The sequence below is a fragment of the Capra hircus genome, chromosome 2 (genome assembly GCF_001704415.2).
Source record: "Capra hircus breed San Clemente chromosome 2, ASM170441v1, whole genome shotgun sequence".
Classification (NCBI taxonomy): Eukaryota; Metazoa; Chordata; class Mammalia; order Artiodactyla; family Bovidae; genus Capra; species Capra hircus.
The window spans coordinates 15,140,154-15,167,085 of NC_030809.1; the positions used below are offsets into that span (position 1 = coordinate 15,140,154).

Consider the following 26,932-nt stretch of genomic DNA (forward strand, 5'->3'; position numbering starts at 1 on the left):
GTGCCTTTGTGGGAATTAAAATGTACCTTGAAGACACTGTTACAAATACATGGATTTTGTTAGAGTAAGATGCTTCACCATTAGGAAGTTGTAATAAACATACCAATATACTGTGTAGTCTCTGAATGGAGCTTCCCAGGTGGTGCAGTGGTTAAGAATATGCCTACTAATGGAGGAGACACAGGAGACATGGGTTCCATCCCTGGATTGGGAATATCCCCTGGAATAGGAAATGGCAACCCACTCCAGTATTCTTGCTGAAAACTTCCATGGACAGCAGAGCCTGGTGGGCTACCGTCCATGGGGTTGCAAACAGTCGGATACAACTGAGCGACTGAATATGCATGCATGATTCTCTGAATGGGGCCCCACCCTCCCTAGGGTTGAGCAGTTCACCCTCTGCACAGCTGTACGTGGCAGGCCTTCTTGTCAACAGGGAATCAGTGTGAGTTCTGGTTGTTGTATATCTGTTGTCTAAAAGTGAGGCCCATTTCTTATGGACCTCCTTAGGCATAGCTATGACTTTGCCCCTCATCTGTGCTTCCTTGGCCTCCATGGGCCCAGCAGGCTCTGGCGCTTCCTCACCACCACCTTTGGGACCCCACAGGCAGAGATGGAGTTGGTCCAGGATATTGGTGTCCCCGCCAGTAAGATCATCTATGCCAATCCCTGTAAGCAAATTGCACACATCAAGTATGCTGCCAAGCACGGGGTCCGGCTGCTGAGCTTTGACAACGAGATGGAGCTGGCAAAGGTGGTGAAAAGCCACCCCAGTGCCAAGTAAGCTGAGAACCACTCAGGTGGGAGGCTGGGCTGTGGGTTAGAGTGGGGGGAGTAGGTGAAATAGGGTTGGGGCTGAGGACCCTGCCCTGGAGCCAGTCATAGCCACAGGAGGTTGGGGCAGGCACTCCTGGGCTGGACCCAGGATGCCAGAGGCTGATTAGGGTGGAGGTAGAAATGATGGGTTATAGTCCAGGCAAAGCCCATGGTATTGCAGAGGTCAAAGTCATGGCAGAAGGAGCAGTGCTCAGGAAATGCCACCGAGGAGGCGGCATTTGAGGTGGGCCTTCAGGGGCGACTGGCATCTGGAGCGGGCATAAACAGTGCATCAGAGGGAGCTGCAGGAGCAAGCACATGAAGGCCAGAAGCAGCACAGGGCGTTTGCAGGATAAGCAGAAATTGATGTGGCTGGATCATACCATGTGCGGCCAGGGGTGAAGGAGAAGTCAGTGACGCTGGTCACAGGGCAGGCACCCCAGTGCACATGGGCTTTGGAAGGGGTCAGGGCTGGACATCTTTTTCATGTGTGCCCCTCACCTGGTCACTGGACACACTGGAGGGGCCAAGAGGGGCACCACTCGGGTTCACCCAAAGCAGCTTCTGTTTTGACTATTTCACATATTGAGGATACAGGCATTTTCAATAAGACTGTTTAAAAAAAAAATGGTCCCCTCTACCCCACCATACAAGAGAAGTTGGAGAAGCCTGCCTGATTGGGAGGAAGTAGGGCTGCCCAGGGGGAAACTGGTGAGGCCGGGACCAGGGCAGGGGTCCCATGGAAGGGTCGGGGAACATTTAGGGAGTGGATTGGACAGGACTTAGAGGTTGACTGGCTGTGCAGGGGGAGGAAGGGGGCCGGGGCTTCTGGGGTTGGATATAGCTCTGAGCCATGAGGGTTCATCCCCCTAGACTAGAGAAGATGTGGCTGGGGTGGAGGAAGTAGGCTCCCACCCCTGCCGAGGTGCTGCCCCATGTCTCCCTCCTCAGGATGGTTCTGTGCATTGCCACCGAGGACTCCCACTCTCTGAGCCGCCTGAGCCTCAAGTTCGGAGCTTCGCTGAAATCCTGCCGACACCTGCTTGAGAATGCCAAGAGGGACCATGTAGAGGTGATAGGTGTGAGGTGAGTGCCGGAACCCCGCCATCCCCCACCATGCCCGCTGCCTCCTGCTTCTTTCCCAGGACTTACTCAATTCTGTGTGGGACCTCCCCCAGGGCCCTCAAGGCAGGCCTGTCCCTGCTTCTGGAATTCTGCCATTTGAGAGTTTCTTCCCTTTGGAAAGAAGGTTTGGAGTGTCCCAGTGCCCCAATCCCACAGTCTGCAGAAGGTCCTGTCCCAGGAGGTTCCAGGAGGGACCTGGCTTTGCAGGAAGTGTCCCCAGCCTGAAGCTAAAGGTCATCCTGGCACACCTTGTCTTTGACGCTTTTCTGGTGAGGATGTGGAAGAAGCCAGAATTAGGACCTGATGATTTAACTTTCCTATGCTCTGGATTTTGGACGGCCAGGCACTGTGCTAAACGCTCCATAGACATTGTCCCACAATTTTGGGACCTTATCCCCACTTTATCCTTTGATAAAGCCTTTGACTGTGTGGATCACAATAAACTGTGGAAAATTCTGAAAGAGATGGGAATACCAGACCACCTGACCTGTCTCTTGAGAAATCTGTATGCAGGTCAGGAAGCAACAGTTAGAACTGGATGTGGAACAACAGACTGGTTTCAAATAGGAAAAGGAGTACGTCAAGGCTGTATATTGTCACCCTGCTTATTTAACTTATATGCAGAGTACATCCTGAGAAACGCTGGACTGGAAGAAACACAAGCTGGAATCAAGATTGTTGGGAGAAATCTCAATAACCTCAGATATGCAGATGACATCACCCTTATGGCAGAAAGTGAAGAGGAACTAAAAAGCCTCTTGATGAAAGTGAAAGAGGAGAGTGACAAAGTTGGCTTAAAGCTCAACATTCAGAAAACGAAGATCATGGCATCCAGTCCCATCACTTCATGGGAAATAGATGGGGAAACAGTGTCAGACTTTATTTTGGGGGGATCCAAAATCACTGCAGATGGTGACTGCTGCCATGAAATTAAAAGACGCTTACTCCTTGGAAGAAAAGTTATGACCAACCTAGATAGCATATTCAAAAGCAGAGACATTACTTTGCTGACTAAGGTCCGTCTAGTCAAGGCTATGGTTTTTCCAGTGGTCATGTATGGATGTGAAAGTTGGACTGTGAAGAAGGCTGAGTGCCAAAGAACTGATGCTTTTGAACTGTGGTGTTGGAGAAGACTCTTGAGAGTCCCTTGGACTGTAAGGAGATCCAACCAGTCCATTCTGAAGGAGATCAGCCCTGGGGTTTCTTTGGAGGGTGAATGATGCTGAAGCTGAAACTCCAGTACTTTGGCTACCTCATGAGAAGAGTTGACTCATTGGAAAAGACTCTGATGCTCGGAGGGATTGGGGGCAGGAGGAGAAGGGGACGACAGAGGATGAGATGGCTGGATGGCATCACAGACTTGATGGACGTGAGTCTGAGTGAACTCCAGGAGATGGTGATGGACACGGAGGCCTGGCGTGCTGCGATTCATGGGGTCGCAAAGAGTCAGACACGACTGAGCGACTGAACTGAACCGATCCCCACTTTATAGATGGGGAAACTGAAGCATGGCCGGCCACACTGCTGAGTGAGATGTACGTTAGTTCTGGCTGACTCTGGGGCCCTAGCCCTCATCCCAGGAAGGCTCAGCCCCCAGAGGCAGCGTGGAGGGATGAGAGGGGCACCAAGTGCCAAAGGTCCTTGGATCTAGTCCCCTGTCCACTCTTCATTTGCCACATGGCCCTTGGCACCCCACTCAACCTTTTAGGCCCACAGTCACTGCATCTGGAAAATGGGCACAGCATCCAGTATGCTTGGGCAAGGCTGCTGCTGGCTGAGGCTGAAGTGGTGACACCTGGGGTCCTGTGTGTAAACCGAGACTCTTCCTTCTTCCCCAGTTTTCACATTGGCAGTGGCTGTCCTGACCCTCAGGCCTACGCTCAGTCCATTGCAGACGCCCGGGTTGTGTTCGAAATGGGTGCTGAGCTGGGCCACAGGATGCACATCCTGGACCTCGGCGGCGGCTTCCCTGGAGTGGAGGACGCCAAAGTGAGATTCGAAGAGGTAAGTGGGGTCACAAGTGTTGTGCTGGGCTGGGTGGGGGTTGCGGGGGTTACAGTGATCCTAGGAAGCCCCCTGTGAGTGGGTCCCCTGTACTATGTGCTGCGCTTGGTGCTTTGCCTGGATTATCTCATTATTAACCCTGTGTTACAGCTGAGCAAACTGAGGCTCATAGAAGCTACTTCATTTCCTGAGTCCATGGCAGGGCCGGCTGCACACCCAGCTCTGCCCGGACTCTGAACATGCACATATTTGAGGCTTAACCGGGCCATATCTGCATAAGTCATAAAGTTCTCTGAGGGTCTGGGTATGCCCTATTCACCCTCCTATGGGATGATGAGAAATCAAGTTAGGCAGGGGAAGGAAAAGCCAACCCTCTGTCTACTTGTAGTCCATCTGTCTCCTTCCCACCTGCAAGTTTCAGTTCAGTTCAGTTGCTCAGTTGTGTCTGACTCTTTGCAACCCTATGGACTGCAGCACACCAGGCTTCCCTGTCCATCACCAACTCCTGGAGTTTACCCAAACTCATGTTCATTGAGTCAGTGATGCCATCCAACCATCTCATCCTCTGTCGTCCCCTTCTCCTCCTGCCTTCAATCTTTCCCAGCATCAGGGTCTTTTCAAATGAGTCAGTTCTTTGCACCAGGTGGCCAAAGTATTGGAGTTTCAGCTTAAACATCAGTCCTTCCAATGATCATTCAGGATTGATTTCCTTTAGGATGGACTGGTTGGATCCCCCTGCCGTCCAAGGGACTCTCAACAGTCTTCTCCAACACCACAGTTCAAAAGCGTCAGTTCTTCGGCACTCAGCTTTCTTTATAGTCCAACTCTCACATCCGTACATGACTACTGGAAAAACCATAGCCTTGACTAGACGGACCTTTGTTGGCAAAGTAATGTCTCTGCTCTTTTGGTCATAACTTTCCTTCCAAGAAGTAAGCATCTTTTAATTTCATGGCTGCAGTCACCATCTGCAGTGATTTTGGAGCCCCCCCCCCAAAAAAAGTCTGTCACTGTTTCCACTATTTCCCCATCTATTTGCCACGAAGTGATGGGACTGGATGCCAAGATTAAATCAGGAAAATTGTGTCATAGCAATCCCCACTGGAACCACTAGGGGATGCTTTTCCTTAGTAAATGCCTCGTTCTGGACTATTCACATCTTGGAACTGAATTTAAGAAAATAATCTGTGACGGATAAAAAAAATTAGCTTCAAAGATGAGCATTGCAACATTCTTCATAACTGAAGTTCAGTGGACTTTCCTGGTCCAACTAACACTGCTGATGCTGCTGCTGCTAAGTTGCTCTAGTCGTGTCTGACTCTGTGCGACCCCATAGACAGCAGCCCACCAGGCTCACCCCGTCTGTGGGATGCTCCAGGCAAGAACACTGGAGTGGGTTGCCATTTCCTTCTCCAATGCATGAAAGTGAAAAGTGAAAGTGAAGTCGCTCAGGGATTGGCTAAATTACAGTACATTCTTTCTTTTTATGTAAAATATTTTTACTTTTATAAAGATATAATTTTTTATAAAAATGTTTTTATAAAAATATTTTATCATATGGCAATGATACCAGTGTATTTTCTGGGTAAATGCAAATATGATTTATTAAAATATTTTTATTTTTAAATCTTTCTCTTTAATTACTTAAAAAAAGTTATTTTAACTGTAGGATAATTGCTTTATAGAAGTTTGTTTTCTGCCAAATATCCACATGAATCAGCCATAGGTATACACATGTTCCCTCCCTCTTGAACCTCCCAATTCTCTAGATTGTCACAGAGCCTCTGTTTGAGGTCCTTGAGTAAATTATGGTATATTCTTATGGGAAAAGAATTTACATAGATTTATATACATTTACATAGCAAGAAGAGATAAGAAAGCCTTCCTCAGCGTTCAGTGCAAAGAAATAGAGGAAAACAACAGAAGGGGAAAGACTAGAGATCTCTTCAAGAAAATTAGAGATACCAAGGGAACATTTCATGCAAAGATGGGCTTGATAAAGGACAGAAATTGTAGCAGAAGATATTAAGAAGAGGTGGCAAGAATACACAGAAGAACTGTACAAAAAAGATCTTCACAACCAAGATAATCATGATGGTGTGATCATTCACCTAGAGCCAGACATCCTGGAATGTGAAGTCAAGTGAGCCTTAGAAAGCATCACTACAAACAAAGCTAGTGGTGGTGATGGAATTCCAGTTGAGCTGTTTCAAATCCTGAAAGATGATGCTGTGAGGGTGCTACACACAATATCCCAGCAAATTTGTAAAACTCAGCAGCGGCCACAGGACTGGAAAAGGTCAGTTTTCATTCCAATCCCAAAGAAAGGCAATGCAAAAGAATGCTCAAACTACCGCACAATTGCATTCATCTCACACGCTAGTAAAGTAATGCTCAAAATTCTCCAAGCCAGGCTTCAGCAATACATGAACCGTGAACTTCCAGATGTTCAAGCGGGGTTTAGAAAAGACGGAGGAACCAGAGATCAAATTGCCAACATCCGCTGGATCATCGAAAAAGCAAAAGAGTTCCAGAAAAACATCTATTTCTGCTTTATTGACTAAGCCAAAGCCTTTGACTGTGTGATCACAATAAACTGTGGAAAATTCTGAAAGAGATGGGAATACCAGACCAACTGAACCCCTCTTGAGAAACGTGTATGCAGGTCAGGAAGCAACAGTTAGAACTGGACATGGAACAACAGACTGGTTCCAAATAGGAAAAGGAGTACGTCAAGGCTGTATATTGTCACCCTGCTTATTTAACTTATATGCAGAGTACATCATGAGAAACACTGGACTGGAGGAAGCACAAGCTGGAATCAAGATTGTTGGGAGAAATCTCAATAACCTCAGATATGCAGATGACACCACCCTTATGGCAGAAAGTGAAGAGGAACTAAAAAGCCTCTTGATGAAAGTGAAAGAGGAGAGTGAAAAAGTTGGCTTAAAGCTCAACATTCAGAAAACGAAGATCATGGCATCTGGTCCCATCACTTCATGGGAAATAGATGGGGAAACACTAGAAACAGTGTCAGCCTTTATCTTTTTGGGCTCCAAAATCATTGCAGATGGTGACTGCAGGCATGAAATTAAAAGACGCTTACTCCTTGGAAGAAAAGTTATGACCAACCTAGATAGTATATTCAAAAGCAGAGTCGTTACTTTGCCAACTAAGGTCCATCTAGTCAAGGCTATGGTTTTTCCTGTGGTCATGTATGGATGTGAGAGTTGAACAGTGAAGAAAGCTGAGTGCCGAAGAATTGATGCTTCTGAACTGTGGTGTTGGAGAAGACTCTTGAGAGTCCCTTGGACTGCCAGGAGATCCAACCAGTGCATTCTGAAGGAGATCAGCCCTGGGATTTCTTTGGAAGGAATGATGCTAAAGCTGAAGCTCCAGTACTTTGGCCACCTCATGGAAAGAATTGACTCATTGGAAAAGACTCTGATGCTGGGAGGGATTGGGGGCAGGAGAAGAAGAAGACAACAGAGGATGAGATGGCTGGATAGCATCACTAACCTGATGGACGTGAGTTTGAGTGAACTCCGGGAGATGGTGATGGACAGGGAGGCCTGGCGTGCTGTGATTCATGGGGTCACAAAGAGTCGGACATGACTGAGAGACTAAACTGAACTGACATACATGGAGAGATCATTCAATGTACTGAGTAAAGCAGGTTATAAAAACCTGTATACTTATAGCCCTATTATGTTTCTAATAAAAAATCAGATTTTCAGGTTTGTATAAAAAGGAGTTAAAGGAGTGATTCCAATAAATTAGCATTGAATAGGTTAATCTGGGGTTAGAATTAGGGGTGACTTTTATCTTCTTTTTCCTTCTCTGTCTTGTCTATGAAAATGTGTTGTTTAGCATACTGGTTACCTAGAAAAGAAAGATCTGCATCACAGATTCTGTCATCTGAGTACTAACTGTTAGATTAAAAGTTCCTTTTTCCATTGTGGGGGGCATTGAAGGGTGATTTTCAAGGGTAAGGGTCTTGACCCTGCTCCATCTGTGCTTGCCTGCCTTGGCCAGCTGTCTGTGATTACCAGCTGGGGTCTTAGCAGCTGCCAAGTTCTGCTTCTCGAAATCAAAGCTGCTTTCAAGAAGTAAGACTTGGAGCTGTAGCTAGTCTCCAGCATAAACCCCACATTTCAAACATGAAATTGTCTCTGTACCCTCAGATTGCTTCTGTGATCAACTCAGCCTTGGACCTATACTTCCCGGAGGGCTGTGGTGTGGACATCCTTGCCAAGCTGGGGCGCTACTACGTGACCTCAGCCTTCACCTTGGCTATCAGCATCATCGCCAAGAAGGAGGTTCTTCTGGATCAGCCAGGCAGGGAAGGTAGGTGCCAGGTGGGCAGTGGAGGCCCGTTCTTCCCTAAAGCCAAGGACGGTTGTTGGCTGAGCTGGGTTTGATTTTAGGCAGTGGGGGAAATCTGAAGACTGGCTCCTTCTTTAGGGAAATTTACCGTCATGTCTCCTCACCCCCAAGACACTCTTTTAGCATCTTTTTTTTCTCCTATGCATGTTTATATTTTATGAAGATTGAGATCAAAGCAACTTTGGGGAGAACAGATACTTTATTAAACCTATTGTATATGGGTTTCCTATGTGGCGCAGTGGTAAAGAATCTGCCCACCAGTGCAGGAGACGCAAGAGACACAGGTTTGATCCCTGGGTCAGGAAGATTCCCTAGAGAAGGAAATGGCAACCCACTGTAGTATTCTTGCCTGGAAAATTGCATGGACAGAGGAGCCTGGCGGGCTACAGCACATGGGGTTGCAAAGAGTTGGACATGACTGAGCATGCATTTTATAGTGCAGATGAGGAAACTGAGAGCCAGACAGAATACAGGTGAATTGCTTAAGAGCTAGTAAGTGGTGAACCCTGCATTTGACCCCATGTTTGTCTTCTTTCCAGAGTCCAGGCTCTTACTCATCCTACTGCTTCTCATAACATAATAAAAATAATTGACAACCACTTATACTGACCTAAGCCCATTTTGCAGACTACAGAACATAGGCGTGAAGAGGATGGGTCACTCACACAAGGTCACACAGCTGAGAAGGGGGCAGCGCCAGGGTTCAAGTCCAGGCTAGGCTGACTCATGGACAGAGGAGCTTGGTGGGCTACAGTCCGTGGGGTTGCAAAGAGTTGGACACGACTGAAGCGACTAACACTTTCAGGCTGACTCAAGGCTTTTCTGTCCAGCATCAGTGCTCCTCACTGACCTTCCGGATAGATCAGTCCTCCCAGCAGCCTCTTGAGTGTGAGGTCTGACTCTGATCTTGGAGCTTTTTTCTCTGCTCTGGGACCCCCAGTCTGAAAGTCTGGGTGTTTTTCCCAGAGATGGGTGGTGGGCTCCAGGTGGAAGGTCTTCTGTGTGTGTATGTGTGCGTAGGGATGGAATTCTTCTGGCTTCCTTTCCAGATCTGGGATTATACTTTCTAGTCCAGCCTGGGGAGAAGGCAATGGCAACCCACTCCACTACTCTTGCCTGGAAAATCCCATGGATGGAGGAGCCTGGTGGGCTGCAGTCCATGGGGTCGCTAAGAGTCGGACACGATTGAGCGACTTCACTTTCACTTTTCACTTTCATGCATTGGAGAAGGAAATGGCAACCCACTCCAGTGTTCTTGCCTGGAGAATCCCATGGACGGGGGAGCCTGGTGGGCTGCCGTCTAAGGGGTCACACAGAGTCGGACACAACTGACGTGACAGCAGCAGCAGCAGCAGTCCAGCCTGGAGACCCGACTTCTCATTCCAGCTCATGTGTTGCCCCACTGTGTGTACTTCTGAGCTGCTGACTCAGTCTCTCAGGGTCTTGAGTTCTGGTGGGCTGCTTTTCAGCCTTTGCTGGGGCATCAAGGGGCTCAGATGCAAGCCTGGAGTGTGTCCTAGGCAGGGTTGCTCAGCTGCAAAGGTGTTTCCAACCCAGCCATGAACACAGGAGGAGGCAGGAGCCGCCCCGTAGCTGAGGAGGGGGCAGCCCTCCTGTCTGCTTGCTGAGCCCGCCGTTGTCCCACCCCCTCACATCTGCTTGTGCCCCCCAACCCCTCCCCTCCCTGCAGAGGAAACCGGTTCCTCCCCCAAGAGCATCGTGTACCACCTCGGTGAGGGCGTATATGGAGTCTTCAGCTCAGTCCTGTTTGACAGCACCTGCCCCGCCCCCATCCTGCAGAAGGTGAGCCTGCCCTGCTGGGCCTGTTTTCAATTGTGTGGGTACATTTATACTTTTTTTTTTTGGTGTGTGTTGTTATCTAATTTTAAAAAAGTAAAACATATTCTTTGGAGAAAGCAGACACTAAGAGTGAAGAAGCTTATCACCCCTAATTCCACCACATAGAGATAGACCCCTTGAATATTTAGATTTCAGTCTTTTAAAAAATGTGTTATACTTTTCCCCCATAAAGTTGGGATCATATTCGTTTGTAACCTGATTGTTTTTCACTTCATATGGGGTGTGACTCTTTCCATGCCATTCACGAATCTTTAACAACATGCTTCTTGATGACCATATAATATTTTAGGCGATCTAACTCTAGCAATTGTCCATTTGGTTTCCTGTTTTTGAGCTTCCTGAGTCTATCTTGACATCCATCTCTGATCACTGCTCGTGGGCTCGGTCTTCATTGTGCTGCATGGGCTTCATGTCCCCAGAGCATGTGGGATCTTAGTTCCCTGACCAGGGATCGAACCTGTATCCCCTGCATTGCAAGGCAGACTCTTAACCGCTGGATCACCAGGGAAGTCTCTAAGAATTTGTTTTATTGAGTTTTTCCATGTTAACAAGGGAACAGGGATAGATAGAACGTTCCTCCTAGCCTGCCGAATCCAGCCCAGGGCCTCTGGCAGCTTTAGTGGGCTTCTACGAGGGGAAAGAAACCAGACACACTTGTATTTTCACAGGCCTTTGTGTGGTCCTGCTTCAGGAAGGAAGCTCGAGTGCCTAACCAGCACCTAGACCACCGTGAGCTTTCAGTATGTGCTGCTGTTTTTCTTTCCGTCTTTTTTTCCCCCCAGAGTCAACCAGATGTGGGCTCCTCTTTGTAGCTCTTCCTGCCCATCCCCTATGCAGGCAGAGGGAGCTTCCCTCCTCCAGGCGCCCCCCACCACCCCCCACAACTGGATGAGTCCTCATTCCATAGCTGCGTCATTGCCTAGTAAGCCTCCCCGATGATGAAGTGCTCGGGAATTCAGATTTCTACGGTGATGCACTAGCGTTGCTTGCATTCCTGCGGTCTCCCACATCCTACCGCACAGGGGAAGGACCGGCCTAGACCAGCCAAGCCCCAGGTTACACAGCAGGCAGCAGTCGCTTCCTAGTCCCCTTGCTGGTCCCAGTCACTGCCTCCTGTTGCAGGCCATCCCTGACCCAGTCCCCGTTCCCTTCATCAGCTCCTCCGAGGAGCGGGGCTGTGGTCCCAGCCCAGCCCCACACCTGCCCCAGGAGCTTGGCGGATCAGTCTCCAGCTGGTATTCCTGGCTTGGGCACCAGGATGTTCCTAACTCTTTCAGTGGTCTGTCCTGCTGCTCCTCTGGGGGTGCCCGGGTTTCTTCTTCGAGCTGCCCACCACTTAGGAGACCATACCCAGGGTGGGGCCGCAGTGTGGCCTTGGCGACTGAGTAGATGGCAGCACACCTAGGAAATGGGCTATGGCTGTGCTAGGAGTGTGTCGGGAGGGCCCAGCCCGGCCAGGGCATCTGCATTCTCCGCCCCAAGGAAGGTGCCCCTCACCAGCCAGGACGGCAGCTTTCTACCCTGCTCTTTGTGCCCATGGACTTTGATTTTGGACCTCAGGTAGAAAAAGTTGTGTTAAACATAATCCTTGCTTCAGGGTATTTTTCTCGTCATTGGAATATGTGTGGCCTTTTTTCATTTGTTGTTTAATTTAAAAAATATTTGAGCACCTTCCACATGCACTGAGGTCTGCAGAAGGTAGTAGGTAAGGAAGGATTGCTTGTGCCTTGGAAATACAATCTTGCTGCGTAGAAACGTGTGTGTGTGACACACACACAGAGAAGTACACAGACTACAACAACGTCATGAGAAAAGTACAAAAACTATAGAACAAATGTTACTGTGTTTTCTTCAAAAATATTTTAGTACTTAACAACTAAAAGATAAGGACTTAAGAAACACAGTGTCATCATCAGACTAAAAATGGAGCAGTTCCATAGTATCCCTTGTCACCTAGTGAGTGTTCAGATATTCCCTTATAAATGGTTTTTATAGTGGATTTTACAGGTGAGAAAACTGAGGCATAGGGAGGTGAAGGAACTTACTCAAAGTCACACAGTCAATAAATGGCAGCGTTTTAAACTGTAGACCCTTGGGGTAGGGTTCATGTCTTATTCATCTTTGATTATCTCTCTGTTGCTAAAGACCAAACTCTGAACTACTTTCCTATAAAATGATTGTCTCCCTGTAAAATCGCTGCCTCCTTGTAAAATGTCTTCATTAGCATTTAGGCATTGCTAATTTTTTGTTATTCATGTTTCTTTGAGTATCCTCTGTCAAAAACACTGTTCTTTGTTAGTCTCTGTATAGCTGGCTCAATGTACATCCTTAAAGTATATTCCCTTTTAAAAACCATTTTCTTATGGTGAGTCTCTGGAATAGGGTTACTGAGCAAGAGGATTTGAGCGTTTTTATTCCTCTTGATATGTATTGTTAGGCTGTTTTCCTCCATGCTTGGACTAATATGAATTATTACCAGTAGTGCTATTTCACAATAAGCTCACCAGCATTACACACTGTGACCTTTTTCTTGTTGGCTAATTCATCTGAAATGGTATACCTCAGTCTTTCATTTTTGCTTCTTTGACAAGTATAAAGCCTTCTTTAATAGATATTTCAACACGCTCTCATATGTCTTAACTAAGTGTTCTGCAATTAATAGTAAGGGTATTTATCTCTTTCTACCTGCTCTGCGGGTTATAGATTTACCATATGTTTAATTACTGGAGAAAATTTAGCACAAAAGTAATAATGCACTAATCCCACCATTCATAGATGACCATTGTTAAATTTTACTTTCATTTCTCTAAGTGTCATAGTGCACATTGTTTTAACTTTAAAAAATATATATATTATGAGACATGGTTTTCTTTTTTATATTAATTCAAATTTCATTATTTGCTCAGTGTGGGAAATATCTAAATCATAGAATTGAGGAAAATCAACTTTGTTTTATGTAAATTATAAAAGGCCAACCAAAGCCAAATCATGTTTGATAAAGTGAACATTTTAAAATTAGAAACCAGTATATAACCTCTGCCTCCCAGAGATGCCCTGGATATATAATAACTCAGTCACTTTGTCTTTTATTAACAATGTTTGGGCATATTAATTTTATCTTTTTAAAATGCTATTTTTGAAGCAACAATGGAGGTAATAATATCCTTTACTCTTGAAAATATTTTTGGCATGCTCTTGTTTAGTCACTAAGTTGCGTCTGGCTCTTTTTTGACCCCACAGACATAGCCCACCAGGCTCTCCTCTCCATGGGCTTCTCCAGGCAAGAATGCCGGAGTGGTTTGTCATTCTCTTCTCCAAGACATGATTTTCTTTACTGATATGTTAGGTAGACTTTTTATTTATAAACATTTTAAATATTCACTGAGTGGTCTAAAATGCAGTTCAGTAAATGTGTCTCAGTACTTCATAAATGCAAGGGTTAGTTAGGTGTGGAGAGGGTCCCAGAGGGGGCAAGTACCATGGGAGTTTTACGAGACTCTTCGGAAGCAAAATTCAGGGTACAAGCTCTGATCATCCCACTCTGTACAGAGACACCTTTGTTGCCAAGATCGGGTTCTCTCATTTGTCATTATATTTTATTCTAATTATTTTATGGTTTAAAAAGTAGGATTCTGTCTGGAGTACATTGCCGTATACTTTTTCAGGTCTGGATCTGGTTAGTTCTTGTCTTAAAAATTCTTGAGTAATGATTTCTAATCTTATTTCATTTCTGCTTTGCCATCCTATCCATTACTTTTATTTTTCAATGATCTCTAGTTTTTATCCTGTTCTTTGGACAACAGCTTTGCGCTATGTTTAGAAACCTGGTAGGGGGTGCCTTCTATTTCCAGCAATGTGGTAGAGGAGATACTCTGAACAGCTTCCCCACTGACAAAGAAGACTGTGTCCTGACCTGCAAGATAGCAGGGAATCTTCAGAGGTCACTACACAAGTGAAAGCAGGCATCTCCATTTCACTTAGTGTAAAAGTCAGTCAACCCACCAGTCTGAGGGATCCTTTTTAAGGGTAAGTTAAATCAGGTCTCTTTTCTAACTGAAACTCTGCTTGGGCTCCCGTCTCACTCTGAATTAAAGCCAGAGCCCTTCCAGCAGCTCCCGAGGCCCTTTGAGATCTGACTCTGTTACGTCTCACACCACCTCCCTCACCCACGTCCCCTTGCTCATCATCTCTAATCACTCCAGCCTCCTTGCAGCTCCCTGAACTCACCAGGCATATTCCTGCCTCAGCACTTTTGCACCAGCTTTCCCCTCTGACCGGATCACTTCTTTTCTAGGTACCACCCTGGTTCACTTCTCACCTTCTTTAGGTCTTTGCTGAAAAGTCATCTCCTTACACCCTGACACCTTATACCTTATTTAATGTTACACCTGTACCCCTCACCTAATCTGTTTTTTAAATTACTTTATAACAAAGTGTATATACTTTTTTGTTTTCCTCCCCCCTGCTAGACTATAAACCCTGTGAGGACAAGGATCTTTGTCTGTTTTGTTCACTAGTGTGTCCCAAGCATGTACAATGGTGACTATTCAAATATGTTAAGTGAATTAATCCAGAGAGAAAAACTAGCTCTGAAATTAGCCTTCTATCTGGGGATGTATGCTGAATCCTTTTAGCACTGATAGAATGGGAAACACTAGAGATCTCTTTAAGGAAATTAGAGATACCAAGGGAACTTTTCATGCAAAGATGGGCTCAATAAAGGACAGAAACAGTATGGACCTAACAGAAGCAGAAAATATTAAGAAGAGGTGGCGAGAATACACAGAAGAGCTACACAGAAAAGATCTTCATGACCCAGATAATCATGATGGTGTGATCACTCACCTAGAGCCAGACATCCTGGAATGTGAAGTCAAGTGGGCCTTAGAAAGCATCACTATGAACAAAGCTAGTGGAGGTGATGGAATTCCAGTTGAGCTATTTCAAATCCTGAAAGATGATGCTGTGAAAGTGCTACACTCAATATGCCAGCAAATTTGGAAGACTCAGCAGTGGCCACAGGACTGGAAAAGTCAGTTTTCATTCCAATGCCAAAGAATGCTCAGACTACCATGCAATTGCACTCATTTCACATGCTAGCAAATTAATGCTCAAAATTCTCCAAGCCAGGCTTCAGCAACTCATGAACTGTGAACTTCCAGATGTTCAAGCTGGATTTAGAAAAGGAAGAGGAACCAGAGATCAAATTGCCAACATCAGCTGGATCATCAAAAAGCAAGAGAGTTCCAGAATAACATCTACTTCAGCTTTATTGACTATGCCAAAGGCTTTGACTGTGTGGATCACAACAAACTGTGGAAAATTCTGAAAGAGATGGGAATACCAGACCACCTGACCTGCCTCTTGAGAAACCTGTATGCAGGTCAAGAAGCAACAGTTAGAACTGGACATGGAACAACAGACTGGTTCGAAATCAGGAAAGGAGTACGTAAAGGCTGTATATTGTCACCCTGCTTATTTAACTTATATGCAGAGTACATCATGAGAAATGCTGGGCTGCAGGAAGCACAAGCTGGAATCAAGATTGTTGGGAGAAATCTCAATAACCTCAGATATGCAGATGACACCACCCTTATGGCAGAAAGCAAAGGAGAACTAAACAGCTTCTTGATGAAAGTGAAAGAGGAGAGTGAAAAAGTTGGCTTAAAGCTCAACATTCAGGAAACTAAGATCACAGCATCTGGTCCCATCACTTAATGGCGAATAGATGGGGAAACAATGGAAACAGTGTCAGACTTTATTTTGGGGGGCTCCAAAATCACTGGAGATGGTGACTGCAGCCATGAAATTAAAAGATGCTTGCTGACCAACCTAGACAGCATATTAAAAAGCAGAGACATTACTTTGCCAACAAAGGTCCGTCTAGTCAAGGCTATATTTTTTCGATTGGTCATATATGGATGTGATAGTTGGACCATAAAGAAAACTTAGTGCCAAAGAATTGATGCTTTTGAACTGTGGTGTTTGGAGAAGACTCTTGAGAGTCCCTTGGACTGCAAGGAGATCCAACTAGTCCATCCTAAAAGAAATCATTCCTGAATATTCATTGGAAGGACTGATGATGAAGCTGAAACTCCAGTACTTTGGCCACCTGATGCAAAGAACTGACTCATTTGAAAAGATCCTAATGCTGGAAAAGATTAATGGCAAGAAGAGAAGGGGATGACAGAGGATGAGATGGTTGGATGGCATCACCAACTTGATGGACATGAGTTTGAGTAAGCTCTGGGAGTTGGTGGTGGACAGGTAAACTTGGCGTGCTATAGTCCAAGGGGTGACAAAGAGTTGGAACTGAACTGAAAAATAAAAATATTTACTGTGTTTAAAGAAATAGTAAATTGAAAATTACTTTTGCTTTCCAAAAAGTAAGCAAATATAAAAACTTGACTTAACATATTTTTAAAAGGACTAAATAAAATTTGTAGAAATGAAATATATGAACATTGAAATTATACACAGAGTAAGCAAGATATTGGGGCTTCCCAGGTGGCTCAGAGGTAAAGAATCCACCTGCCAATGCAAGAGACGTGGGTTTGATCCCTGGGTCAGGAAGATCCCCTGGAGAAGAAAATGGCAACCTACTCCAGTATTCTTGCCTGGGACAGAGGACGGAGGAGCCTGTCCATGGACAGAGGAGCCTGGCGGGCTGCAGTCCATGCGGTCGGAAAAGAGTCAGACATGACTCAATGACTAAACAACAACAACAAAGCAAGATATTAGAGACAGTTGAAGAGAGAGGATATGGGGAAAGAAAGAAGGAATTGGAGTATAGAGCTGAAGGCACTTAGCAAATGTAGCACAAAGAGACAAATGGAAATAAGAAAGGCGTAGGTGTGGTAGAGTGAGAGGGCGTAATGTCTAACCACAGTTCCAGGAAGAGATTGTATCAGGATACAGAAACAAGACAGGTGGTTTGAACACGGAAATTTTAACATAAGGAACTGCTAACTTTAAAGATGGCTAATTACTAAAAAGGATAAAAGCAGTTACTATATCTGGTAAGGGAGAGTGAAAAATGAAGCACCTTAGAGGAGGGCTCCTCCCTGCAAGTCTGAGATTGAAACCTTTGAGGAAAGGCCATGGTATGCAACCTTCCTGTGGCAAGGAAACTTTTAGAGGGTCACCAACACAACTGAATTGCAGAAGTAGCCTGCTGTGGAGTGGAGAAAAGCTTGTTGGACTGTGCAGGCCAAAGCTGAACTGAGGGCCATTGAGGTGAACGCAACCACACCCTCATACCCTGAACCAAAGGTGGCCACACGGAAAACAGCAAGCTGAAAGGGAGAGAGTTCCTTCTTCCTGATCTGGCCTTGCAGTGTTTTTCCAGCAACTTATATTGACAAAGCCCAACATAGAGCTAGCTGGGCTTCCCTGGTTGCTCAGTGATAAAGAATCGGGCTGCCAATGCAGGAGACGTGGGTTCGATCCCTGGGTCGGGAAGACCCCCTGGAGAAGGAAATGGCAACCCATTGCAGTATTCTTGCCTGAGAAATTCCATGGAGAGAGGGGTGAGCTACAGTCCATGGGGTTTCAAAAGAGTCAGACATAGCAACTAAACATCATCAAGAACACAGAGCCGGCTAGTAAGGAAGAAGTGCCGCACTCTAGGATCGCTAGGAGTCGGGCACGACTTGAGCGACTTCCCTTTCACTTTCCACTTTCATGCATTGGAGAAGGAAATGGCAGCCCACTCCAGTGTTCTTGCCTGGAGAATCCCAGGGACGGAGGAGCCTGGTGGGCTGCCGTCTATGGGGTCGCACAGAGTTGGGCACGACTGAAGCGACTTAGCAGCAGCAGCAGCAGTATCACAAAGCAGGGCGGAGACGGGTAGATTTGGAGCTGAGGCAAAATAAATAAAAATGAATTGCTGGCAGAGAGTAAACGAGAGGAACATTTATTCTCAGATTCAGGAAATTCAACAAATTCCAAGTATGTTACCTAAAAATGAATCCATACGTAGACAACATGTTAGTGAAACTGAACACCAGAGACGGAAGGTCATAAAACTAGTGAGAGAAATGAGACAGATGAAAGAATACCGGTAGAAGAATATTAATTAGACTTAGAGCTTATGTCCCCCCATAGCAATGGAAGGCAGAAGATAGTGAAAGAGCAGCTCCGATCTATCAGCCTACACTGGATAGCAATAGAATGTAAGTTGGGAGGGAGAGTGACCAAGCTGGTATTCTAAGGTTTTGAATTTCTTGTGTGTGTGTGCTAAGTCGCTTTAGTCATGTCCGACTCTGTGCGGCGCTATGGACTGTAGCCCGCCAGGCTCCTCTGTCCGTGGGGTTCTTCAGGCAAGAATAGTGGAGTGGGTTGCCGTGCCGTCCTCCAAAAGATCTTCCCAACCCAGGGATCGAACCCATATCTCAACCCAGGGATCGAACCCATATCTCTTAAGTCTCCTGCCTTGGAAGACGAGCTCTTTACCACTATCACCAGCCCTTCAATTGCTTGAGCAGAAGGTAAAGATGTTGACTGATTTTAGACTACCTTAGGAATACATATTACAAAGTAAATATCTTGAGTAACCACTAAAATAGTAGGCGTTTATTAAAACAGTTTGGTTTGGAGAGTGGCATAAAAACACAGACCAGCACAAAAAATTCACATATATCTGGAAACTTGACTTTGACAAGACTTGCAAAGCACATCATTGGGAATTGCTTAATATATGATGCTAGGTCACTTGATTGTCCCTATGTAAAAAATGAAATTGGATCCCTATCTCTGGGGCTTTTACTTAGTAGTAGCTTATTTATTTCTGAAATTGGAAGAAATTCTCTTTTTTGGCTTTACTAAGTTTTTCCAGCTAGGAGAAGGTAGAGTCCTTGTATTTCATCTCTCCTTTCAAGGTTTTATTATTTTCATGGGTTAAGTATTATTATGGCCCAAGTACATCCCTGAGTTTAGTAACTTAATGCTTTCATTACTGTGAGTGGAGATGGTCCCCTATGTGTTTAAGGTGAGACATCAGCTTACATGTAAAAACTCACTAATCTCTAGTAACTACTCCTCTCCCGTCTGAATTTTCTAGGTGGGCAAGCTTTGTCTGCAGTATAATATTTTATTTCTTTATTTTTCTATATTATGTCTTTTTGTTTCTGTATTTTCAGATAATAGCTATTGTCAGCATTTCTCATGCTATGTAAAATAGAAATGACAGAAAGGTTCAGTCTTGGAGTCAGAAGACTTGGGTCTGGTTCTTGGCTCTGCCATCTAGTAGCTGAGTAACATTAGGCAAGTTACTTACTCTCTCTGGGCCCCGTGTCTATAGTCTTTTCATCTGGAAAATGAGAGGGCTTAACTGTAAAATTAAGGTTGCTTCTAGTTCTGAAATGAAGCCATTCTAGTATATCTCCATTAAGTTAGAGTTGGCTCCTTATTTTAAATGGTTTCTCTTTATTGTGGAGTTTAATTTTGTCTATAGTTTTAATCAAGAAGGGGTGCTATGGGCTATTGAATGCCATGATTTGGGAAATTAAATTTGAAGTATAGATCTATATTTTTCATGTTACTGTGAAGCCAGTGATCACCTTGCTCATTGTCCCTGCCTTCCATTTAAATCATCTGACCATTGAAAGTGATTCTTTGAATGAGAGTGTAGATTTGATTAGCTAGAGTTTCATTTTGGATTTTTGCCTGTATGTTCACAACTGAGATTTTGTTCACAGGCTTTTGTTATGTTTCTTCTTTTTCCTTTTTGTGTGCCGCCCTTGTTCATCCCATGTTTTTTCCTTTTAAAATATTTCTGTACACTTTATGCAGTATAGGAGCTAAGTTATGTATGCTTTAAAAGTTGGGGAGTTATTTAGGGATTCCCTCAGAGCCATGTGCCATCTTAAATGCTTCACTGTGTTTCTTCTGTGGATCTGCCCTCATATTGGGCCTCTTTGAGGAAAGCTGCCATCCAGGTGCAGCTAGGAGGGCCCTTGTCTGGGACCCCCAGGAGCTATGCCACTCACTCCCTCCAGAACCTGGAGCAGGTCACTTCTTCTGAGTTTTCTCATCTGTAAGATGGGAATGCAACTGCCTCCCAGATGAAGTGTGAAGTGGTGGTGGGTGTGCTTTGTAAAGTAGGACCCTCTTCTTGTTCTCTCAGAGAGGGGCCCTAGTAGCTGGTTTGGCTTCTTGTATTTTTACAGGTCCATTTCCGCTCAATTTTCCAACTCAAAAACAGAAGTGAGACTTAAAAGCCTGCTCCCACATACTTTTGGAACATTTATTTTGCTGTTTCCTTTTTTATTTCCTTTTTTTTAAAAAAGGTTTTAAATGGTAATTGCCTTATATCCTGTGAAACTTTAAAATCTTTCCTTTCTACCCATTTAAAATTTATACCACTAATAAGTGAGAGAAATCTGATTATAACTCAAGGGTGCCTTTTCTTTTCATTTCATTGTGGAAGAAGCTTTGAAACCTATTTTCTTAAGGATTTGTTAAGGATCCTCATGAATACATTTATATAGCATTTCCCCTCACACATCTTTAAAAGTCCAATTGTTGGAGCTAAGGTAAATAATTTAGAGCAACTGAGATGAACTTTACTCATTAATAAGAAGCTTATGAACAAGAGTGTTAAGTTGTATGAACAAGGATGTATTGATTTGTATTCCTCTAGCATGTGAGGTTCATGAGCACAGGAACCTTGTTTTTCCGTGTGTTCACTGTTGCATCCCAGGCTCTTGGATCAGAGCCTGGCACATAGTAGGTGCTTAATGAGTATCTGTTGAATGAATGAATGAGTATAGGATAGTTCTCATGTTTGATTTAATAACATGTGCGTGTCTTTATTAATGAGACTAATTAATGGCTTATGCAGTAACACACGAGTATATTTCTGCTCATGGCACCTGTGGCTCTCCCTGCTCCTGGCTGAGGCACCTAAACACCTCTCCTCCTCCTCCCATTGGTCTCCTCTGCTGCCTCCTCCTAGGCTCTTGGATAGCGTCTATTTGTACCTTCTTTTTCTTTTTTGCTCTTTCCCATCACTCAAGTATTCCCTATGCCTTTATTTATTCATTCATTCACTTAAGTAGTCTTCACAAAAGCACTTACTGTATGCCAGACCGCTAGGCTTGGAGGAGATGGGGGTAAACAAGACTGTCGTGATCTCTGGACTCAACCAAATTTATGGTCTGACGGGAAGACGGGCCTGGGAGATACATTTCTTAAATATCGAACTATAAATGATAGGAAATGCTATGAAGGCAAACCTTGCAGAGCCTTAGTAAAGGCTTCCAGGAGGACCCTGAGATCTAAAGGAAAATTAGGAGTTGGTGGGTTTGGGACCTCAGGGAATAGTATGGGGATGGCGTGGGGAGCCAGGGGTGAGGGGAGGGAGGGACAGAAGCAGGGTTTCCCTGGGGAGCCACAGCTCCACAGCCCCAGTCACAGCCTGCCTAGCAGCATCCCTGCACTGCGACAAACGGCACTGATACCTTGGTTGTCTTCAGATGGTCTGTGCTACAGACTTTTTTCTGGATTTGGAAGTCACTTAAGGACAAAGTAAAAATTTTACGTCATTGTTAGTTGTGTCTTTGGGTAAGTCAGTTTTGTCTTTGGGTAAGTCACTGAACCTCTCAGAATTCCTGTTTCTCTGAAATGGAAGTAATTCTGTTGACTCTGTGAGGTTCTCTGTGACCTGCCAGGCCACCCTGTGACCATCTGTGGGAGGCCAGTCCTCCTCACCAGACTGAGTGCTGTGGGAGCCTGAGGGAGGGTCTAACTCACTGGTGTCCTTCTGGCCCCTGTTACTGGGTCAGGCCTGGAAGGAGGCAATCGTGATGGCCTGCATAGAAGGAGCCGCAGGGCTGGGCAGGGAGGACAATCTCCATTTGAGGGAGGGGGAAGGGCTGCAGAGGTGGGGAAACACCCAGGTTCTGCAAAGCGGCAGATGGTCCAGTGAAGACTGAAGCCAGAGGCTGACAGCAACCCCTGCGATGAATAAAGATGGTGCTAACTTACTGGGCCCTTGCCGTGTGTCAGACGCTGGTCCACACACTCATCCTCTAGTCATGTAATGTATCTTTCACTAACCCCGGCAGGTAGGTAACTGCTTCTATTCCCATTTTATAAATGAGCAAACTGATGGATTAAGTAGCTTGCCCAAGGTCACACAGCTAGCAAGTGTTGGAGCCTGCATTTAAGACCAGGCACTGTGGCTTCTGAGTGTAGGAGGCAATGAATGCAGAGAAGTGGGAGGGCCTTAAATGCAGGCTAGGAGGCCCAGCTGGTCTTGATCCTGTTTGCTCTGGGAGCCGTGCAGGCTTTGGAGGGGGGGAGTGCTCAGACTGTGTACGTATGCCCGGGAAAGCTGACTGTCCCTCTCTCCTGCAGAAACCATCCACGGAACAGCCCCTGTACAGCAGCAGCCTGTGGGGCCCGGTGGCCAATGGCTGTGACTGTGTAGCTGAGGGCTTGTGGCTGCCGCAACTACACGTAGGGGACTGGCTGGTCTTTGAGAACATGGGCGCCTACACTGTGGGCATGGGTTCCCTCCTCAGGGATGCCCAGACCTGCCGCATCACCTACGCCATGTCCCGGGTGGCCTGGTAAGGGGGCTCTGCTGGGAAATGGAATGGGGATTGGAGAGGGGGCAGGCTGGACTGAAGCCACATGGGGAGCCTCAGGTTTGGGGCCCTGCCCCTGTGTAGTCCAATGGGACACATAATCCTGGGCTACTGATTTCAAGTGAGGCCTGTGCTGGGCACCTGGCTGTGGTCTTTAATGAGACCGAGTTTCCCTTGGGGAGCTCAGAGCCCTGGAGGGACACAGAAGCAGACAGGCGTGCCTGAGAATACAGTGCTGCAGGGAGGGGCCGGGTTTTGGAGGCTTAGATCCCCACCCCAGATCTACCTCCCTGAGGAAAGAAGGATGAAGTCAAAGCCTGGAGGGAGTCAAATGGCTGGAAGGGCAGGAAGGGGGTTCTGTTCCAAGGTCCCCCGGAAGAGGGTATTTCCACGGCGGGGACATGGTCTGATTTGGATTTTAGAAGGAATTGGGGGCAAACATGCCTTCAAAAAACATGAGGTTGGTCGGGGCTGGAGAGGGAGCAGGGCTGGACATGGGAAGAGCCATGAAGGGCAGCTTAGAGCTTCCAGCAGCAGCTGGCAGGGACTGATTGGAAGTCTGGGGGTGACATGGTCCGATTTGGATTTTAGAAAGATCACTCTAACTACTGGGTGGATGAAGGGAAGACAAGGGCAGGTGTAGGTAGAGCTGACCAGTCGGGTGGCTACTCACTGAGCATGCCCTCGCCAGGCCAGCACTGGGATCCAGCAAGACAAGCCTGAAAGTCCTGGGTCTTTCTGCCAGGCTCTACACTAGGCATCGTATGATGATTTTCTTTTACTCAAACACAGAACACTATGGGATCAGTGTTGACACAGAGGTCACTTGCTTGAGGTCACACAGCTGCTCAGCAGTGAAGAGCCCCCCCACTTATGGGGCTGGGGAGACGGCTGCAGAGGGCAGGAGCCATCGGGAGGGGCTTTTTTGCCGGGTCCTCAGAAATGAGTGAAGCCTGTGCCCCCAGGGACATGCAGGGGGCTTGAGCTTCCCCCAGCCCGGGAACAATGGTCCCAAACGGCAGGCCTGACGGGCTCGGGATCAGAGTCACCTGTAGTTCATCCAGTCAACAGACCTGCCGCTTCTACTCCCTGCACGGGATAGGCTGATGCTGCCATTTTGAAATCACGGGTGTTTTAAGAAGGCCAAAACCCCCCCCCAAAACACCAAATGTAAAAAACCAATAATCACACAAGCTTCCTTATCTATCCCAGCTCCATTGTCAGCAAACACAGGTGGATGAAGTTGCATGGAGTCAGATGCACATGTTACTAGGAACATAAAATTCTGATGTATTGAAATGGCCACGTCCAAAAATTCTCCATATCAAAGAGGCCTCATGGGCATGTCCTACTTTAGAATCTGGCTCTGTGCTGGATCCTGGAGGGTAAAAGAACATCTGAGAATATGGAGTGCCAAGCATCAGACCTGCACGCACACACACACACACGCACACACACAGATACACACACACAGACACATAGACACATACCAGCAGAGTGCAGAGGTCACTAAGGAGGGAGAGTGGGCCATTGAGCTGGGGAGGAGGCACTGCCTGATGGGTGAGGGAGGAGTTAGCCGGGCACCAGAGGGCCAGGCAAGCTGACTGGAGGCTGGCCTGGGCTGGTGGGGGGCTTCAGAGTCCAGTTCATCCAGAGTTTTAAGTGGTTCTATCTAGCTGGAGTGGCATGAGAGGAAGACTTGGTCAAGGAGGACCTTGGAGGCCCAGGTTGGCCTTGATCTTGAAGGCAGTGGGGAGCCAGTGAAGGAGTCTAAGAAACTTATCTTTCAAAACCCATTTAGATAAGGAAACAGAGGTTCAGACAGAGGGCGCTTGGCCCAGAGTACCTCCCACCTGGAAGGGAATGGCCTGGCTGGACTGACTACTGATTTGCTGCTGAATTGTATACATCAGCAAAGAGGGGAGGCCTTCCTGCAGGTGGGGGACTGGAATAGGCTGGAAGTATGAAAGGAGGGGAGGGAAGATGTAGATGGAAGAGGGAGGGTCCTGGGAAGCAGATCCTGGCAGGAGTAAGGAACAGGCTGTCATGCTGCCCTGACCCGGCCTCTTGATACTGAACGCAGTGCTCTTTCCCCGTCCTCCACCCAGCGTCCACCTCTCCACACCAAGTGTGTATTTATTTGCTGTCAGGGGCACTAGGCAATGAGTAACTCAGGTACATCCCCTGCCCCTCTCTAGTTGGAGGATTGTCAGGGAAGCAGGTATTGAATGCTCATTGTTATCAAGGAGTACACTGTGCTGTGGGACTCAACTAGGGTTGATGATGCAGGCAGAGACTGGATGTGCACAGGATGTGCCTGGGATGGGATGCAAGCCCGAAGATGGCTGCACCGTTGTGCGTGGTGGGAGAGGCGAGCAGGGGCCAGATCTTGTGTGGCCTGAGCGTGGAGGGAAACTGCCGGCAACTCAGAAGGGATTTGCTTTTTGGAAAGATGAACCTGGGTTGGACTTTTCTGGGAGACTGTGCTTTCCTGGCTAGAGATGGTGGTGTCAGTGTGAATGGAGAGAAGTGGGTGCCTTTGGGGATGCTTAGGAATGGGGCTCAGCAAGGATCCACTGGGTGTGGGAACAAGATCTCCAACTCGTGGCAAGAACAGGAGCCGTTTATTAATGTGAGGATGTAGGAGAAACAGTTTGTAGGATTTTTGAGGGAAGGGCAGATTTTTATTTTTTAAGTACCAAGCCTGGGGTATGAAGAATGTGGGCTTTGAAGTGAGTGTTGGGTTGAGTCCTTGTTCTACCTCCTTCTAGGACTGTGACCTTGGGCAGGTAACTTCTAAGTCAGTTTGCTCGGAGTAAAATGGGGATGATAAAGTCACCCTTACAGGGTTTTGGGAGAATACAATTAGACTGTAAGTGAAGTGCCTGGCACAATAATGGGCACATCAGTGAATGTGGGTTCCTTTCCCTTGTGGGTTAGGCTCTGGGAGAAGACAGCAGTGGGGAAAGAGGGGGCAGCAGGCCTCCCTCCGCCCTTGCCCCTGGGTGCTGGGGCCCCAGTGGCACCAGGTCTTCCAGTGCAGGAGCCATGGGGAGTTCTTGGCCCATGGGCCCCATGCCAGCTGCCTCCAGAGACCCCCTCTCCCTTGCAGGGAAGCCCTGCAAGGGCAGCTGCTGCCTGCAGAACAGGACGAGGATGCTGAGGGCATGTGCAAGCCTCTGTCCTGTGGCTGGGAGATCACGGACACCTTGTGCATGGGCCCCGTCTTCACCCCGGCGAGCATCATGTGAGCGGGCCCCGTTCCCCCCCGGAGAACCCCAGAGGGGCCCCAGAGATGCCTCTGGGAGAGGTGGGGAAAGTGGCAAGCAGGGCACCCTCTGGCCAGGACTCTGGTGCTCGCTCTGCCACCCCCCACACTCCACCTGTAGTGTTTCTGCCCTGTAAATAGGACCAGTCTTACACTCGCTGTAGTTCAAGTATGCAACATAAATCCTGTCCCTTCCAGCTGTGTCTGCCTCCTCTGCAGCGCAAGGGGCCTGGTCAGCCAGGTGTGGGCGTGTTCTTGGGGGTCTCCCTTGGTCTCCTTCTCACCTTTGTAAATATAAAGCAAATAAAATATTTAGGTTTTTTAATACTCCAGTGCAATCGGCAGTTCAGTTCACAAAGCAGCCGGGGTTAGGCCAGGGCTGAGACTTCCCCATCCTACAATGATAACCTCACACTGCAGTGTGGGCCTCCCCTACTGGCGCCCAGCTTCTCTGATTCACCTCTCTTGTTTTCCCGAGCTTCCACACTGGCATCATGAGGAAGGCAGAGCCATCAGGAGTTGGGGTGGGGGTCAGGGTTGCTTCCCTGTAGCACTGGAGCTGCAGCTCATGGCTGAGGAGGTGTCTCTGGGTGTCCTCAATACCCAGCTTAAATCCTGGCCTAAAGTGGGGGCAATCGAATATTTGACACAGCTTCTGGGAGTTCCTACCAAAGACGAAGAGTGAAGAGGTGGATACCTGGGAGGTTCTAAGGAGATCCCCTACCCGTCCTCTCCTTGCACGTCAGCAAGGCAGTCGGAGCAATACAGATACATGGCTGGTCTTGCTTACTCAGGCAGTGACTGTTAGCACATGGTTGGCCATAGACTGCTGCCGCATCCAACGTCAAGGGCCCTGAGGCCCACGGCTCCTCAGTGGGGC

General features: G+C 46.9%; 1 protein-coding gene across 2 annotated transcripts in view; it reads left to right on the forward strand.

Moving 5' to 3' along the window:
* AZIN2 (antizyme inhibitor 2) overlaps positions 1-26,382 on the forward strand; it is a 39,987-nt gene extending 13,605 nt beyond the window's left edge. Inside the window, exons 4-10 of one of the 2 annotated variants that reach the window (XM_018054382.1) lie at positions 608-780; positions 1,768-1,902; positions 3,780-3,945; positions 8,130-8,292; positions 10,022-10,134; positions 22,552-22,766; positions 25,897-26,381. In XM_018054382.1, the coding sequence (XP_017909871.1) occupies positions 608-780; positions 1,768-1,902; positions 3,780-3,945; positions 8,130-8,292; positions 10,022-10,134; positions 22,552-22,766; positions 25,897-26,035 (1,104 nt within the window). In that variant the 3' untranslated portion in view covers positions 26,036-26,381. 2 annotated transcript variants of the gene reach the window in all.